The sequence below is a fragment of the Coloeus monedula genome, assembly GCF_965178545.1.
Source record: "Coloeus monedula genome assembly, chromosome: 20".
NCBI lineage: Eukaryota > Metazoa > Chordata > Aves > Passeriformes > Corvidae > Coloeus > Coloeus monedula.
In genome coordinates, this window is record NC_138800.1 from 10,366,277 (window position 1) to 10,383,703 (window position 17,427).

At 43.5% G+C, this 17,427-nt stretch overlaps 2 protein-coding genes across 6 annotated transcripts in view; one reads left to right on the top strand and one right to left on the bottom strand.

Moving 5' to 3' along the window:
* The window catches only part of NF1 (neurofibromin 1), a 75,512-nt gene that overhangs the window by 30,474 nt on the left and 27,611 nt on the right, over positions 1 to 17,427 (bottom strand). For 3 of the 5 annotated variants that reach the window (XM_082294433.1, XM_082294430.1, XM_082294429.1), the window contains exons 28-36: positions 17,029 to 17,190; positions 16,230 to 16,333; positions 15,507 to 15,642; positions 12,460 to 12,522; positions 10,451 to 10,609; positions 9,531 to 9,628; positions 9,270 to 9,416; positions 8,644 to 8,790; positions 8,193 to 8,303 (exon numbers count right to left, since the gene is read on the bottom strand). In XM_082294433.1, the coding sequence (XP_082150559.1) occupies positions 8,193 to 8,303; positions 8,644 to 8,790; positions 9,270 to 9,416; positions 9,531 to 9,628; positions 10,451 to 10,609; positions 12,460 to 12,522; positions 15,507 to 15,642; positions 16,230 to 16,333; positions 17,029 to 17,190 (1,127 nt within the window). The remainder of the gene's footprint in view (positions 1 to 8,192; positions 8,304 to 8,643; positions 8,791 to 9,269; positions 9,417 to 9,530; positions 9,629 to 10,450; positions 10,610 to 12,459; positions 12,523 to 15,506; positions 15,643 to 16,229; positions 16,334 to 17,028; positions 17,191 to 17,427) is intronic. The other 2 variants (XM_082294432.1, XM_082294431.1) reach the window with 1 other exon arrangement.
* On the top strand, positions 656 to 2,815 carry OMG (oligodendrocyte myelin glycoprotein; the record flags this gene model as incomplete). Its single annotated transcript, XM_082294695.1, has 2 exons — positions 656 to 779; positions 1,508 to 2,815. Exon 2 carries the CDS (start codon positions 1,514 to 1,516, stop codon positions 2,813 to 2,815), a length of 1,302 nt encoding a protein of 433 aa, XP_082150821.1. The 5' UTR covers positions 656 to 779; positions 1,508 to 1,513.

Below are 17,427 nucleotides of genomic sequence, written 5' to 3' on the forward strand. Positions count from 1 at the left end.
TTTCAATTTTCTTTACAGTTTACATAAGTTGTATGATTTGGTATGCCTAAAGAATAGCATTATAATTATACAAAGATTTTTGTAAGGCTCATTGCATTACACCCTGTTAAAATTAACAGCACTATAAATGAAACATTATAAACACTCTCACTCTCACACTGCTTTTAGAAAATCAGATAGAGATTTCCCGTAGAAATCTGTAAAATCCTACAAGCCAAGCTATATTATACCTGACAATGCAGTGATAGCCTGATCCAAGGAACAGAAAACAGAGCATTTTAAAATTATGAAAATATATTTTGGCAGCATACCTTAAAAAAACCTTAAGCTAGGAAGCCTAAGTTCACATTAACCTCTATTACAGGAGGAGAGGTTAACAGAAGGCAAAAAGAACCCAAGTTAACCTGACTTTTCAAACAGAAACATGAAGTGGAACTGCAGCCCAAGCTGCCAGAGCCTGCGGGTGTGTTGGGGGAGCCGTGCCTGCAGGCAGCCTGTGCTTGGGAGGCAGCCGGAGCTCAGCAGGGCTGTGCAGCAGGGAGGGAGCACTGCTCCCAGCCCAGCCCAGCCCAGCCCAGCCCTGGCAGGTCGCTGGCAGTGCTCGAGGCCGGCTCTGCAGTGCCCAGAGGATCAGGTGGTTGCGGAGCCGGGCGCAGCCGTACGATGCAGCTGAGACAAGCACAGCCCCCGGCAGCCTCTGGAGCTGCTCTCCAGAACAAGGCGACCTCTAAGCTCCAATCCATCACAGAAACGATGTGCTGATACTGCAGGACACCACGGTAAGTTTGTGCTTTTTGATTTTACTCACAAAAGCCTACTACCAACTCAGAGGTGGAAACGGGAATGGAATTAGTAGCTGATGACAGATGCTTGCACCAGAAATTTGCTGCAGTGTCAGAGATTTCTTATTAACGGCAACTCGGGTTCTAAACATGTGTTTCCAGCTTTGAGATTGTAATTAACACTGTAAAGAGGGAAAAATGCTACAGTGCATGTTAGCATGAACACTGGAATTTGGGTTTCAAGCTAAATTCCTACAAGGTATTTTAACCAATTTACTTAAGCGAACAGCATGCCTGGATGGGGGGGACTGCTACATTACTGCAGAGATTTGTGAAGATCCCGTTGACAGCCATTTTTTCATCCTCAATAAATGAACACATTATTCCAAACATAATATAGGCTTGAAATCACTAAAAACAAGAAGCAGACATTGTATAACGTTTGGAAGAGACTTGCGTTTTCGGAAGAAAGCCCTCATTTGAGCTGGAGGGGGAAAGGGAGATGAAAAAAACAAGTCTCATTCTGCCAGACAACATGACAGGCTGAAGGGATGCTTTGTGAAGTCTCTCTTGAACAATTCTAAAAAGGACCGTGCCACAAAGGGGGTTATTGATATTTTTACTTAATTTCTCCTGCAAGTGGCCATTGCCAAGACAACCCTTATACAGAGATGAAATGTATTACATGGATTTAAAGGGTGTCATTTTGGTATATTTATTTCCAGGCAACAATGGAATACCACATATTGAATACATCTACCTGTCTGCTGGTCCTTCTGGTTTTCATACCCACTGGTTTGGGTATCTGTCCTTCTAGCTGTAAGTGCTCAGGAAACGACAGGAATGTGGACTGTTCAGGCAGAAACTTAACTGTACTGCCCCAGGGACTTCAAGACAACCTTACATATTTAAATCTATCCTTTAACCAGTTTGTAGATCTCGATCATCAGCTAACGAGGTTCACCAATCTGAGGACCCTTGATATTTCAAATAATTGGCTCAAGAATGTTCCTGCTCATCTGCCCAAGTCTTTATGGGAATTATATGCCACAAACAACAACATTAAAGTTCTTCAGAAACTTGATACAGCTTACCAGTGGAATCTTAGAGTGCTTGATGTTTCCAGGAATATGGTGGAAAGAGCTGTCCTGATCAACAACACACTGAGCAGTCTCAAGTTTCTCAATCTCAGCAGCAACAAACTTTGGACAGTTCCAACCAATATGCCCTACAACATAGAGACAGTGGATCTATCCAATAACTTCTTGTCCCAGATACTCCCAGGAACACTGGTGAGACTGCAACACCTCACAAGCCTCTACCTGCACAACAACAAGTTCTCATACATTCCTGACAAAGCTTTTGACCAGCTCTCCCAGTTGCAGGTAGTAACTCTGTACAACAACCCCTGGTCCTGCAGCGATAACCAAAACATCCCTTACGTGCTGCAGTGGGTGCAGGGCACAGCTGCCCATGTCGTGGGGGCCCCCTGTGCTGACCAGCCCTGGCCCTGGGCGAGCACCACACCAGCCCCCACCCAGCCCACGGCCCTGGACTCCAGCCCCATGATCAAAGGCACGAAGGCAGCCGACAGGGAGACTTTTGCCGTGGCACCTGAGCCCACCAAAGTGACCAAAACGCACAAACAATTTAAAGCCAAGGAAGTCAGTCCCCTGGCGACCCAAAGCCACCCGGTTCTGTTCCCTGGCACAGACCGGCCCCTGCTCCACTCCCCCGACGGCCCCCAGGAGGCCGCAGCCACACGCACAATCCACGTCCAGGACTCCACCGAGGGCAACGCCAGCCTGGCCCCTGCCACGGGATCCTCCACCACTCCCATGACTTTAAGCATCACCAGTGGAATGCCAACAAACTACTCCAAGATGCCTCAAAGCACAACCGCTACCTTAAGGAAGGAGGAGGCCACGCCGAGCGCCCCGGACGCGCGCGTGCCCTCCTGCGCCAGCCGCTGGGAGATGGGGCTGCTGCTTTATCTCGCAGTGCTGCACGCCGTGGCCCTGCCTGTGGACTAAGGGCTTGCACCTCGTGGAAATCACTGAGGTTATTCCTCTGATCACAGCTGGAGTTAACACATCCAGCTGAACGAAAGAAATTCAAAGTTCTGACTCTGATCTAAAGAAAGTAACAGTTCTTAAAGACGTGCACACTAATGTCTTGATACTAAGCTGCTACTTATTTTCATATGTCTTAATTGAGTACAACTAATCTATTATTTTGTTTTTAAAAATGTGCTTATTTTGTATTTACGTTTTTCGTTTTACTTGCACAGAATAAAAACATCAGAATTTTAAGTACTGATTTTATGTATGATTTTGTCATTGAACAACTGGAAAAAAACAGAAGGCCTGTATCATATCTGCATTGTCTTGCTTGACTTGCCAGTGAGCAATTCCTGTAATATAGCAGCACAGATTCTTTGTAAGTTATGATGACATGCAAAAGAAAGGGAAAAAATAAAGGAACTAAACAGCTGTTTCACTAATCAGAAGTTATTCCTGAGCAAAATCACTAGCATGTATATCTACGTTTGCTTCATATGTATTAGAGTATTTTAAATATGAAGAACAACAGTTTTGAATTTAGGAATTAAATATGACAATGCCATGATGTCTGCTAAGAGAGTGTAAACTGAGAAGGCAACATGGTCCAGCTTCAGCATGGGACAGTGGTAGGGGCTGGTATCCTTCTGCTCTGGCTTGACTTAGACACTTCAGGCAAGTTATTGCTCTCTCCATATTAAAAAAAAGAAAAAAAAAAAGATGAAAAAAAAAGAGATAAAAGCAGAGAAAAATGCCAGATGTTCAATGCCGTGACACTGTCAAACGCCAAGGAGTTATCTACCCAAATTAATGACCTGGAACTCCTTGACTTTATGTCAAGTGACATCCTGAAATGTTAATATGTTCTGCTTAAGAGAATACTACCACATCAGCCAGAACATAGCAAACTACTATCAGTAAAACGAAAGACCAGCCCAATCTCTAACACAAGTCATGTAACAAATTAATTAAGCAATTAGCTGGCGAGCTGTCATCGAAACAATCCTGATTCTTGTGACTTCAAAGAAAATGAATTCAGTCCATGGCACTGAACATGCCCAAATCCCTGCTTTCTAAGGGCGAGCATGGAAGCTCTTCTCCTCGACATCTGCACCGTCAGCCAGTAGAAATAGCTGCACGCATGGTTCTGTCCACTCTAGGAAAATTATTTAAATTATGGCAAAGGTACTTGATATACTACAGATGAAGTTTTGCAAACAGCATGAAATGAAAACTGAAGAACAAGTTAATTGAAAAAGTATTATCCACTTAATATTACAGATCTTATACAATGTTTTCCATTCATTCCAGGCCATTTAATTTCCAGTTACTGTAGCATGAGGGTGCTGCAAAACCCAGAAAACCTCACAACTGAGACTGGAGTCCTCCACCTGTTTCTCCTAAGGTGTCAATGGGGGCTGTAGATCATTTACAACCACTGGTATCAGAGAAATGACAACTTTCCAATCGTGAACAGCATTTCTATAACCGGAAACGTGTTTTAATTTCTAACAGTAAATGTTACACAATGGATTTGTACAGTTGTTTCATTGGCATTTAAGTAAAAATAAAGTTATGTTTGTATTGAACTGAACTAGCAACTGTGCTTCTTTTCAAATAAGCAGAGTACTACCAATAAATACACAGCATTGTATTATACAATCCTGTTTAAAGCAGACATTTGCTGCTTTATCAGACCATCGTTATGCCTTATGGGGGAAATTATGGTCGTATTAAATTGCATTATTTAGATACTGATGTATCTCTAATACTGTTTAGCAATAAGCTGATGAGATGATCTCAACACTGGGACTATCCTTTCCCTTCCTACCCTTTAGAACTTTGAAACACTGAAAATGTCTCTGCTGCCACTCTCTTTGGACAGTCCTTGTGTTTGCTAAGTGCTGGCTGACTGTAACACAGCCCCAACCTAATTCCCATGCTCAGAACTCAGTCATTCCCAGAACTGCCGCATTCACATGGCCTCATCCCACGCTGTGGGTCAGATGGGCTTGCAAGGCAGGACTGATACAAAATGAGGTGCTGTGGCTGAACTGCTTGATTTGAGGAAATTACAGGAAATACTGCATGTGCCTTTGCTGAAGAATCAGTATAGGATGCCAAATTCTATTGCCTTAAAAAAACCTATATGGAATCAACTTTAAAGGCTCTGAGAATGTTTCACCCATAATGAGATAATCTGGTGACCAGCAACAGGAAATCACTGTTTTCCAGGGGTTATTTGGGGCAAATTGCAAGCCCCCACCCTAAAGGACTTGCTATCCAGACTTCCAACTCCTCAGCATGCTAATGAAAGCCTGGAAGTGGAAATGGGGCTGTGGGGTTTTCCAAAGGCACGTGCAGGATTGGGAAGCTGGATCCCAGACCCGCAGCTGGGTATGAAGTGAGCTCCAGGGCTGTGCTCCCTCCCAAACCCTGCCTGAGCTGTGCAGCACCAGGGCTTCTCGCTCAGACTGCTTTCAGTAAGGCAGACTGCAATTTAGGCTTCCTGGTATTTTTCTGGAATACGAATGAGTCGATAAGGCAGCAGGGAGGAGGCAGAAGTGTGGGAGTCGAGCACTTGTTGCTGGGCAACTGCGCAGCCACTCTGAGCTAAGCCCGAGGGCCTGGGTTTGTAAACACGCTGCGCACTCAGACCTCCAGAAATACAAAATAATCTATTCTCGGTGAAACTGGTATCCAAAACAACTATTTAGCACTTTAGGGCCATATTCAAAATACCCAGGAAAGCTCTGGCACACCTCTATTAGCTGTGTGCTCGCTCTGGAAAGGGTAAAATTGCTGTGGGGATTGCTGCGGTCTGCAGCAATAACTCAGAGGTTTTATTCCTATTAATTAGTTTGGGATCAGCTTTAAAACCTAATGGCAGTAGTTCAGGATCAATATTTATTGATTTATGGATCATTTTAGTAACAGGGTAGGGATTAAAAACAGAAGAGCACTGGCTCCAGAAGCTGGGTTGTTGCCCAGGAAACAAAATGTGAAGATAGATGACAGAAGGAATTAAATTTCACAGCACAAGAAGGACATAAACTGATCCAGATATATCAGTAAAATGACTCAACAATGCCTTAGCAACAAGATCTCAAAAAAAAAAACCAAAAAAAAAAACCAAAAAAGAAAGAAAAAAAAGAAACTCGGAAAAAAACAACCCCAAAAAACACAAGCCCTCAAACAGCCTGGCAGCTCCAATCTAAACCGTTTTTCTGCATTTCACACCTTGAGAATACAACACCTGGCTCAGAACCAGAAGACAAACACCCCAAATAAGCTCCACTTATCCACATCCCTATGAAAAGAGACGACGCCAGAGCATCATCCCAGAGCAAAGCCCTTCCTGCAGGTTTGAAAGGCAGCCCCGCCAGGACGACTGAACTGTGCAGCTGCTGAAGAGAAAGGTAATAACTCACCTAGCAGCAAGGCTCATGTCAAAGTACGACAATATTTTCATTAATATCCCACACCTGGATAAAATGGTCAGAAATCTGCTCCTTCCCACTCTCTCTGAAGGCAGGAACGCTCGGCTGACTGGACCATGACGGTTTTGCCCAGGGAGGCAGCTTTGGATAAATTACTTTTTCTGCTTTTAAAGAAGAGGGAGGTGAGCTAGGCCTAGCAAACATGTGGTGCAAACTTTTGTCTTGATTTACTTCCAGAAATTCTCTTTCTCTGCAGGTGAAATAACCATTTCTTGCTCTGCAAACGAAGGAAACACTGCATGTCAGGTCTGCACAGAATACATAAGGATGCCTCGGATCACTGCCAGGCACAGACACTTTTTAAGATGGGTTATCACTACTCTCTGTATTTGTATGCCTAATTTCTTGTCTGAACAAGGCAGGATAACAATACAGGCATTTTGTTTTACTTGACATGAAATAAGACTCTGTCTAATGGAACAAAATGGAGAAGAAAAACGTGGCAAGCAAACAGAGTTTTTTAATGAGAATTCAAAAGACTGCCTTCGCTTCTAACTCTGTGTGTAAGGGGCTTAAACATTAGGGATCTTGCTAAAAAAAAAAAAAAAAAATTTAAAGGGGGGGAAAAAGCATCCAGGCTGCCCTTGAGCAAGCCCCTTCTGTCAGCACACATGCAGGTTTCATGGACTGTTGTGTGACTTTTGAAGACAGAAAATCAGGACTGAAGATAAGTGATGCTACTCATCTTTCAAACCATCCAAAGAGACAAGGGTGTTGAAAATGAAGAAAAGTTTAAGGAAGGCAATTTCCCAAGCCAAAGGAGATTTGTAACTCAACCTACAGAGTAAAAAGCACTGCTGAGCCTAGTGAAAAATTTTGAAATTTAATGAAATTAAGGATCTAAAATTGTAATTAATTGAAAAAATTGCACATGCCTGTTGGGTACTACTTTCATTAGAAACATGCAATTTGAAGAGTGACTTGTTAACACATTTGTGCTGCTTAAACTGTTGGATACAGAAGAAATGCTGCTAAAGAAGTGGTTTCCTGTGCTTGTTTCCATGTTCTCACATCAACTCCAGGGCTCTGCAGAAGGTTCAGCACTGAAGACAGCCCCTCATGACAACAGAAAGTGGCCCCACCAATGCCACTGCCACCCAGGGCACCACAGCCAGCACAGAGCACAACCCACGGAGCAAGCCCAGCATGCCCAGGCAGGGCTCTGCTCCCAGCCCCAGCCCAGCAGGAGTCCCCAGGGCCACAGCCCCACCTGACCGTGTCACAGCCCAGCACACCAGCTGCCAGGGCACCCGCTGGCATCACCAACCAGCGCCCACCAGCAGCAGAGGCACCAGGAAGAGCCAAAGCAACCCCAGGAGCTCTCCCAGCACTGGTGCCACAGGCAGCTCCAGCTGCAGCACCAGCATAAACCAGAGGCATAGAATGCACCAGCAATGACCAGGCCATGAACACCCCAGGGGCTGTGCCAGCACCCCAAAGTGCCTGGTGACACCAGCACTGGAGAACTCCCAGCCCTGGCAGCTCTCCCACGGCCCCCTGAGGCAAACCAGACTCCCCAGTGCTGCCAGCACACCTCCACCAGCAGCACCTCAGCACAAAGACCAGCTTCAGCAGCTCATCCAACCCTCAGAGCTGGCTCTGACCACACCTGGGGTGAGCACAGGGATCTCCCTTTCCTTAACACCTCTAGGAATTACTCCTGTCATGGGTGTAATTACTATGAAATGACAGTTTTAGTTTAGGAAACAACTCAAAAATACTGTCAGCAAATTTTAACAAATAAGCTATTTTCAGACTTTTGTTTGTCACCAAGCTGGTGTCTCTTATATACACTTGACACCTCTGACTGACAGGTTCATTTCAGATTGGGAAGGCGAAAGGCTTCTTACCGCCGAGCGATGTAGTAGAAAACAGGATTGCCGACTTTGGATGTCCCAGCTTGGTAGAAAATATTTAATGTTTTCAGTGCTTTGAACTCCTCCTTTTCATGAACCTGATGCCTAAAAAGTAATACATTGACAGCAACTTTCACAACTGCCTTTCAAACGAATTTTAAAAATCCCAAACCCTCTTTACTTCCATCTCTAAACAAAAGTATTAAGTTCACACAATCCTGAGCCTTCCTTAGGTCACGTGTTACTGCCATCTTTGGTTCTCAATTTAGTTTTTTTATTAAAATCTACTCAGAAACCTAGAAGGTTTATGTAGCCTCAGCTTTTTAAACTCCTCTTCTAAACAGAGAGTCTTGACAGCAGAGAGTCTTAAGAACTGCTGACACCTCCTCACACAATAAAGTCTAGAAACCCACATTGTGTGTCCCCACCACAATAATCTCATTACCTTGTCATAAACTCTTCAAACTTGGAACTAGTGAGATTTAAGCTGGACCAGTGTGTATCTGCCACAGGCTTGTGCTCAGGAGGCCCCAGGTAGGCAAGAAGCGTTGCCATCTTGTCAAAAGGTCGTCGCCCAACAGCCTTGTGGTCCCTAAAACAGCATGTTCCTTGTCAGGAGAGTCCTTCTTTACTCAGCAATTCCCACTTTTTTGCCCACCAACCTTCCCTCAACTGCAACAAGCTGGATTTTCATTTTTAAAGGAAGTATGAGAAATCTTCGATGATGACTGATATTCTTCTCAGTAATAACAGAAGCACTGGAGAGTATTTAACAGCTTTAAAATGAGGGAGGGGAGATTTAGATTGGATATTAGGAAGAAATCCTTCCCTGTGAGGGTGAGGAGGCCCTGGCACAGGTTGCCCAGGGCAGCTGGGGCTGCCCCTGGATCCCTGGAAATGTCCAAGGCCAGGCTGGACAGGGCTTGGAGCAGCCTGGGACAGTGGCAGGTGTCCCTGCTCATGGCAGGGATGGGATGGGATGAGCTTTACGGCTCCTTCCAGCCCAAACCATTCCAGGACTCTGACACCTTTCCCCTCAGCACAGCCCTCCTCCCAGGCCTGCAGCCTCACCTGTTGCTGGACAGGTACTGGCCGATTTTCTCCTGGTTGTTCCAGAGCAGACGGTGCAGCGCCAGCACGTTGCCGTCGCTGATGAAGGACAGGCTGTGGTTGACGGTGTCGCTGGCCGGGCAGTCGGACGCGATGTCAAGGAAAAACCTGCATTCCAAAGCAGGAAGAACCATCGGTGTGGGAGGGAGAGCAAAGGGCCGTGAGGGCACTCGGAGCTCTCTCTCCGCACAGCACAGCCTGTGTGCCGTCCCCAGGCCGTACCTTCGTGCCGCATCAAAATTGCTCTTCACAAAGTCATTAAAAGGCCGCATGTGCTCCTCTTTTGTAAACAGCACGTGGTTGGCAATACTCTGAAGGATCTAAAGGAAAAAAAGATGGCAAAAACACACAAAGGTTTAATGTATTAACTGTTACAGTAATTAACACAAATATTTCTGCCAGTGAAGTTAAACTGGCAGAAACAGTTTATTTTCACTTGTTTTCTTGAGGTTTCACAACAAAAGGCCAGTAAGTCAACTAATTTAAAACACATTCACTTTCAAAGTCTTTTCTTTCACATACTTTTAAATACTAGCAAACCAGTTCACTTGTTCATAAACTTTAAACTAGGAAAATAAATCATCTTTCAAACCACCAGTAAGTTATTAACTACTTCTCCTGGAACTTAAGACATGTAAGTAAAAGCAGTAGCGCACCCCTATTTAAAGAAAAACACAATTTCTCAACATTTACAATGTATAATATGCATAGGCCACAGAATTTGTATGCCATCATTAAACCTTTTTTAAAATTTTTTTACAAGAAGTATGACCAGATGAGATTAAGGACAGAAAAAATTCCTTCTTTAGTAGTACGATGAACTTGATCAATGCTGGCTGCTGTTACCCTCATCGTGCTCACAGGAACATCAGTCTCTTTGTTTGTTTCCCAATAAGAAGTTCAAGAGAAGGGCTGGAATTCCTCTCTCTTATCCATCATTTTGGCAAAGTGTTTGTCCCCATCCATACGTTGCTGAGAGCTCGAACAATGCCACGATGCATAAACACAGCACAGACACTGCACTTTCAATAAACGTGAAAAAAACTCCCGAGTTTTCCTACATTTTCTCATACTGGTCAAAGAGCAGTACTGAAGCAGGTAGAACATAAAATATGGGCACATAAAAATCTTTCTGGATTCACCTTTGACATGAGCTTCAGCCCCCGCTCGATCCTGGGCGGGGGTTTCTTGTCCAGGATGCCCGCCTCGTACGGGGACACGATGGCGGGGTTGATGAAGCGCAGGAACATGGCGCTGCCCACGGCCCCGATGCTGTTCTGAGGGAAGCGCTGGCTCACCACCTGTGCACGGACAATTACACACAACAGTCCTGCATTAAGCAAAAGGCAAGGGCTGAGAAAAGCCTTGCATGGCAAGCCAAGCCTAAGCATTCCTTCCACACCGGTCATGCTCAGCGCATTGGAGTGGGACTCTCTTGCATCCCAGAGAATCAGAACAAGAGGGAAAGGAGTGGGGCTCTCCGACAGCAGCTGGCTCTCCCTCAGCTGCTGCACAGCTCCCTTGGCAGGGACGTGGCTCCCAGAGCTCCTGGCCACGTCTCAGAGCTGACCCCACGCAGGGCCCTGCCCCTGGAGTGCCGCAGCCCTGGACTCAGGTGTGCACTGCCCTCCCCCAGCACAGGGAACGCCTTTCAACTACTGCGTCCTTTCTCTGTGTGTTTGTAACTCCACAACTGAGCCAGGAGCTCTCCAGCAGTAACACTGGTGCTGTACAGCTTCAGGAGTAATTTTCAATTTGTGAGGAGGAGCTATTTGCAGAAATGCCCTTCAGAACCATCATCTGTCCACAGCAGGACAGGAGCCAGAGCTAAATGGCCAGTGCACTCCTCTGCCTAGACATACACTGTGTAAAAGCACTGAGCAGATTTAAAATATTGTCCTTTGCCATTCAGGAAAAAAAAAATAATTCTGAAGATGTTTTAAGAAAAAGAAATCTCTTTTCTGTTAGGAAATCAACTGTTCATTAAGAGGAGAGTTGTTCTTTGGATATCTTTCGTTTAACTTTGAAAAGTTAAAGACAGTTTCCTGACAAAAATAAAGTTCTTAGGTATGCAACGTGGTTTTATAAAACATCAATGTCTGTATGTGTATTTTGTAATGAGTAACAATGGTTAATCAAAATGAGTCAGGTTCTTCCTTTCCACAGAATAAAATGAGCAAGCTTGGTATTATCACGTATAGTTTAAAATTAAAAAAAAAAAAACTCCAAACAAATCCCAGTTTAGTAAAATACTTCAAAACATAACTAATGCAATTTCAGATCATGCTGCTTAAACCAGATAAAGCCATTAGTAGAAAATACACCAAGAATCACTTTGGTTCAGTAGCAACTCCAGTCAGTTACCGTGTGATGCAATTACTGATATTTTCTTGTAAAATACTGGTTTGCCCATAGCTTTTGCATTTTAAACATGATCACTATTCTGCTCAGTTATAGCAAAAATAAGAGAGTATTTAATAAAAGTCTAAATTTCCATTCTGGTTGATTCATAGTTAATATTTTGAGGTCACTGCCAAAGAAAAGAGTAAGTAAAGAGTAAGTCTGAACTTTTAAAGTCAACATTCTAAAGCAACCCACAGATCTAAACTAACACAGCAAGTTACTTAAAATGAGAAATCTGCTTTCCTCGGGAAATAATACAAGTGCTAAAGTTGGGGTTTTCTTGCTTAATCACAAAGCAAACAAAAGAAAATGTGTCAGCAAAACGACCCATGAGCCTCCTTCCAGTACCCCACAAATATTAATTGTTCTTTGCCCAGGATGCAAGCTCAGGTTATCTGCCAGAGTGTTAAAGCAGCTCAAACCCAGATTTTTTTTCAAAACCAAAGAAAACATTTCTCTTCCACAATTTTTTAATCTGAAGATGGTGGCAAGGCTAGAAGAGTCAGAATATTAAATACTAAGCAGTATTGTTAAAAATGTCTCATTTACTCAAATAGGCACACAGAGAATATTTTAAATCTAACTTAATTCCAGTGTTAATTGAAATGAAAGCTATTTTGTGCCAGAATTAGTAGAATGATTTTACAGTGAGGTCAAATAGACTGAAGTGAAGATATTTTGAACAAACAGCAAAAGATTTCTGTTGTGCTTTGAAAGAAATGGCTAATAAAAAGGTCTCCAAACTTACTGATTTTTTGTTTTCCTTTTTTTCTTTTACGGTAGCTTTATTCAGTAGAGAGTGGCAAGTTGCCTACAGAACAGAGATGAGCACAAACAAGTCACAGCACCAACTACATACAGCAACAAAAAACCAACGTTGACTTGTACATAAATTACACAGTAAAATGTAACAAACATAACCAACAGAAAATGAAATATATAAACTAAAGACTGATGATGGAGTTTTTATTCCACAATTTTATTACATCTTATTTACAAAGCATTAAATACAAAACAAGCAAATGTTGAATTTCAATCATTTCTACTATTTCTGGCTAGATTAAAAGTCAAACCACATCAATGTGCTCATGATACACGATCTTGGGCCTTAAATGGTGTATTCAGCTTTCAAATGTATTTTACCATCCCCAAATAATTTTAACAGTACAAATAGTAGTGTTATACCTTTGAAACACATATTACTTTTAAAATTAAATTTAGAGTTTCAAATCTTCCCAATGTTTCTCTGTGTGTCCTTCAATTTGGTTAGACCTGTGAAGCATCAGGGTTATTACCACTGTGAGAGGTAATTCTCTGGACAAAGGAAGAAAAAAGCTACAGCCTATGTTAATTTATTAGAGATTTCCAAATCAAGAGATCTGACTTGATTGTGCTTATTTCTGCATTTCACTGAGATGCAAAGGGACCCACCAAGAAGACTCCAATTCTGTCCTACTTCCAGCAGGATCTGAGCAAAGCCCCAGCCCCTCGTGCCCTGCTCCCCAGCCAGAGGTGCATCAATGCTCCCGGGAGCTGGGATAGGGCTGGGCATCCCTGGGAAGCCTCCAGCAGCACCCAGGGCTGGATCCCAGCCAGCCTGCAGCACTCAGCCACCTCCAGAGCATCACACTGGCACTGGCAGAGAGCTTCCACAAGTTAAGGATGGAACAGAATGAAAAGCAAACACCGCAACCCAAACCAGCCAGTAAAACTCTCTGCTAAGCAAGGTGAACTGAAACATGTGCCGGACCTATTAATATTTAACCAGTGGCACCTCTGCCAACTTTCCCTGTGTAATTTCCATGAGTGGCTTCTGGAGCAGTTGTACACACACTTTACTCACTGGCATACTGCAGCTAAAGGAAAATTTCCACCTTGCTTTCATAAGAAAAACCACATGTATGTTTGTGGGGATGAAAGAGCCAGCACAGATTCTCTGTAGGAGTTACTGTGAGCATGCTTGTTCTCACATCACACTCCTGAACATACATTACCTGTAAGGAGCCAGGCGAATCTGTCCCAGTAGCCAGTTATTGATGTTTCCAAAGGAAAACACTCACTGGGCTCTGTTCCCAAAACAGAAACACCAGCCAGCAAAGATACCAATATCCAGCTAAAGACACCGATCCTGTCAGGTTGCTACAGTGACTAAAATCAGCTACTGATCATTTACAGAACACACCTGGTGAGCGTTCTTCACACACAGTTACTTTAAAACTCTAAGCAAAAAAAACCCCCACAAAAGTCAGCCTCATTTACTCTCACACTAGTGGCATGGGATAGAACACATTCCCCTTTTTAAAAGGGAAGTTATCTTAGAAAAATCACCTATTTGGTTCTTACGATAAAAATGGATTAATGCTCCCAAATCAGATCTTGTTTGTACTTTCTTTCAGAAAAAGGCCAGACTTTTCAAAACTCTCTGGAATTTTAAGTACAGAATGACTAACACTTTGTGATGAACAAATACTTGCACAGAAACCTAGTTGTTACTAGAAACAGTTAAAGTAGTAAATATTGAAGCTAAATATCAGTTAATACCACTTGTATACCTGCCAGTAAATCGTCTCTTTTGGGAACAAATTACCCTTATTACCACACACAGTAAAGGCAAGAACAAAGCCAACAGACTTGGAAAGGCTTCCATAGAAGTATCTCTAGGAACGCCTTCTGGTGAGCACATTTTAGAAATTCCATTTTACGTAGGAATTACCAATGGTTTGCACAGAAATGATTTCTACCAACATACCACTGAAATGGCAGTAATCTGATACATCCTGGTAACAGCACATAAACCTAATTCTGGGATGAGGTGTGGGAGAATGTAACATCCAATAACAGAAGGAACAACCAAGGCTGTGTGTGATATTTTCAGTAACACTCAAATATTCTTCTAGTTGACATCTGTGACACCGTGGCCATGAAAGAGACTGATCTGCCCACCTCATTTGCTGACTACAAAAACCAAACACATCAAAAAACCCCCAAGTCACTCTGCCACCAACCCCAACACAGCCACAGTCAGGAAGAGAAACCGATGGCTTCAGAGGCCTTTTACAGAGCTGTCAGAGTAGGAGCAAGGCTCAGCATCTGCACACCTGGTTCAATGCAAGGGCTCACAGGAACAACCCCAGACCACAACAGTTCCAACACACATTCCTTGTTCTCACTCCCAAGCTCTGGGGATTGCAGCAGCTGCCCTGATCACCCAGCACTCCCTGTACAAATGTGACTGGGGAGGATTTTTGTTACTCATTAGTTCACACAGGTCAGAAAATCCATTTGCTTGGCTTGGCTTTAGACCTGAACACAGACTGTGGCTGGAAGGCCAGAAGTAGCTCTTCCAGAGCACTTCACTGAGATCACAGCTCCAATATTCCACCAGGCGTAGCATTTCTGTGACAGTCCTCCAACTGGACTGGAAACTGTACTCCCTGTGAGCCCCGAGGGAACTCCTACTCGGATTTTTAGCAGCAGCTGAATCCATCAGAAACACACAAGGAGACCCAGCAGGACACAGGGCTCAGCAGCCACAGGACAGAGCAGAGGAGTTGGGGATGGAGGTCAGGGAACCTGGGTACTTTCAGTCACCTCCTGATTGCCAACCCAAGCCTCAAAACACCACTTAGCCCCTGTGTTCAGACTTGTGCCATTTAACAAATGACTGAGAAGAGTCTTTAGAGATGCCCCCTGTGTACAGCACAGGGGAAACTGCTGGAAAAACAAACAAACAAACTGCTGGAATTTCACAAACCACCCCCAAAGCTTAGGGGCAGGCAACCACTGCAAGCATACCTGGTATAAACAATGGCACACACTGCGCAGCTGGGGTGGGAACTCCGAGGAGGAATTAATGATTGCCTGAAAAAACTTGTCTGTCATTTGCAAGAGACTCCGCTGGTTCTCTTCAAGGCTTTCTGTGGGCTCCAGCCTGAAACAGACCCACACAGGTATGACCAGCAATCAAACACGACACAAGCTGCACTTACATCCTTGGTAAGAACCTCATTTCCTCTTTTTCTTATGAAAATACTTGTGATCTTTTACACAAAAGTTTCCATCACTATTTTAACCCACATAAGGTATAAATAAAAGGTCATGTAAAACTCAGTAAGGAACAGACAGCTGTAGGTGGGATTCTCCCAGACCATTTCATACAACATGCATACACAATTCCAACTGATAATTGCATTATCAGTTTCATGATGGTTTATCTGAAAGGAATTTTTAAGGTAGACACAGATACTTGATGGTTAAAATATTAGTTAGAAGGTCTATCTTTGGGTAAGCTACTTAAGAGATGAATACTTATAATTTTTGTAAGGGTTAGAGATAATTTAAAGCAGTAGAGCAAGAGGGCTGCAGAGACAATTAATGTGTCTGGAACAGTGAGAGGTACAACAGTACGAAAGCATGAGAAAAATATCTGCAACAAGGAAAAAGGAATCCTATTAGAAACAATGACTGGGAATCATGTTTACAGGTAAATACATTTGCTGCTCGCCCTGAATCTCAAACCTTGTTGGATCCACCTCAAAGCTGACGTGCTGCCACTCAGGGGATGTGATCACAGTCCGCAGCAAAGGTTCCAACAGCTTCTGCAAATATGTAGCACCATAGACCTGTGTGCAGGGGAAACAAGAACAGAGGACAGACTGACACAGCAATTCACAGGAATGCCACCAAGTTCTGGAAGCTTTCAAGAGCCTGAAAACACTTGATCTGTTCTGGCATAAACCAAATTCCTGTAAAAATTTGGGTTTGCATATTATAGTCTCACCCTCTGGAACACAACTGAGATCAATTTCTACAGGTATTTTAATTAATTTTCAATTTAGAGAAAACTAACAACGATGCTAACAAGCAGGGATTCTTTCTTAGAGCACTGACTCCACACTTCCCCTCTGTTTGTACACAACGTTTTAAACTGAAATGGGAGCACAGACAAGACCTCAGACTTTACCAGGAACAGTCTTCCAGCTGGCACTGGCCCAGAATCACTCATATAATTGAATTAGTCAGAAAGGCAAAGGGTTAGTGCCAGGGGGATACCTACTTTTTAAGGGCCTGAGCATAAGTTATCTACAAGATTCAGTTCATGAAATGTTAAAAGAGAAAAAGAAAACTACCTAAACTTAACAGATTGAGAGCTGAGACCAAGTAAAACTGAGACCCAAAGGCAACTCTGTATGGTTTTCATCTAATCCCATTACTCAAGTGCTTAACCCCCCAGACTGGCAGCTTTGTATTTCCGTATTACTAAACTTTTCCTGCTATTGAAGAGATCTGTAGCAGAGAAAAAAAAGAGATAATGTACCTTAAAACAGAAAGTCATTATTTTACTGGCTAAGCTGTTTCCTCGGAAGAGTGTCTGCATGGAGTCTGCCAGCTCGACCTCCTTTGAGAACATATTCCAGAGGAGCTGGTAGAGCAGGTGCCGGGAATCAAAGAGTGTGACCAGGACACGAGCCAGCTCATCCTTAGAGGGAGGAGGAAGTGTTAATCTGACTCGCAGGGAGCCAAGGCAAGTATAAAACCCACTATTATGACAAAACCACCAAGCAGTTCGCAATAAGCTTTATGTCTGCTATGGGCTCTGGCAGGTAAATATCAAATTACACAAACACAATCTCTCTGCAAACATTTCCTATGCTACTGCTTGTCTAAAACTCTGCCTCAGGATATCCAGCCATACAAATTCATACTGGTTATCCAG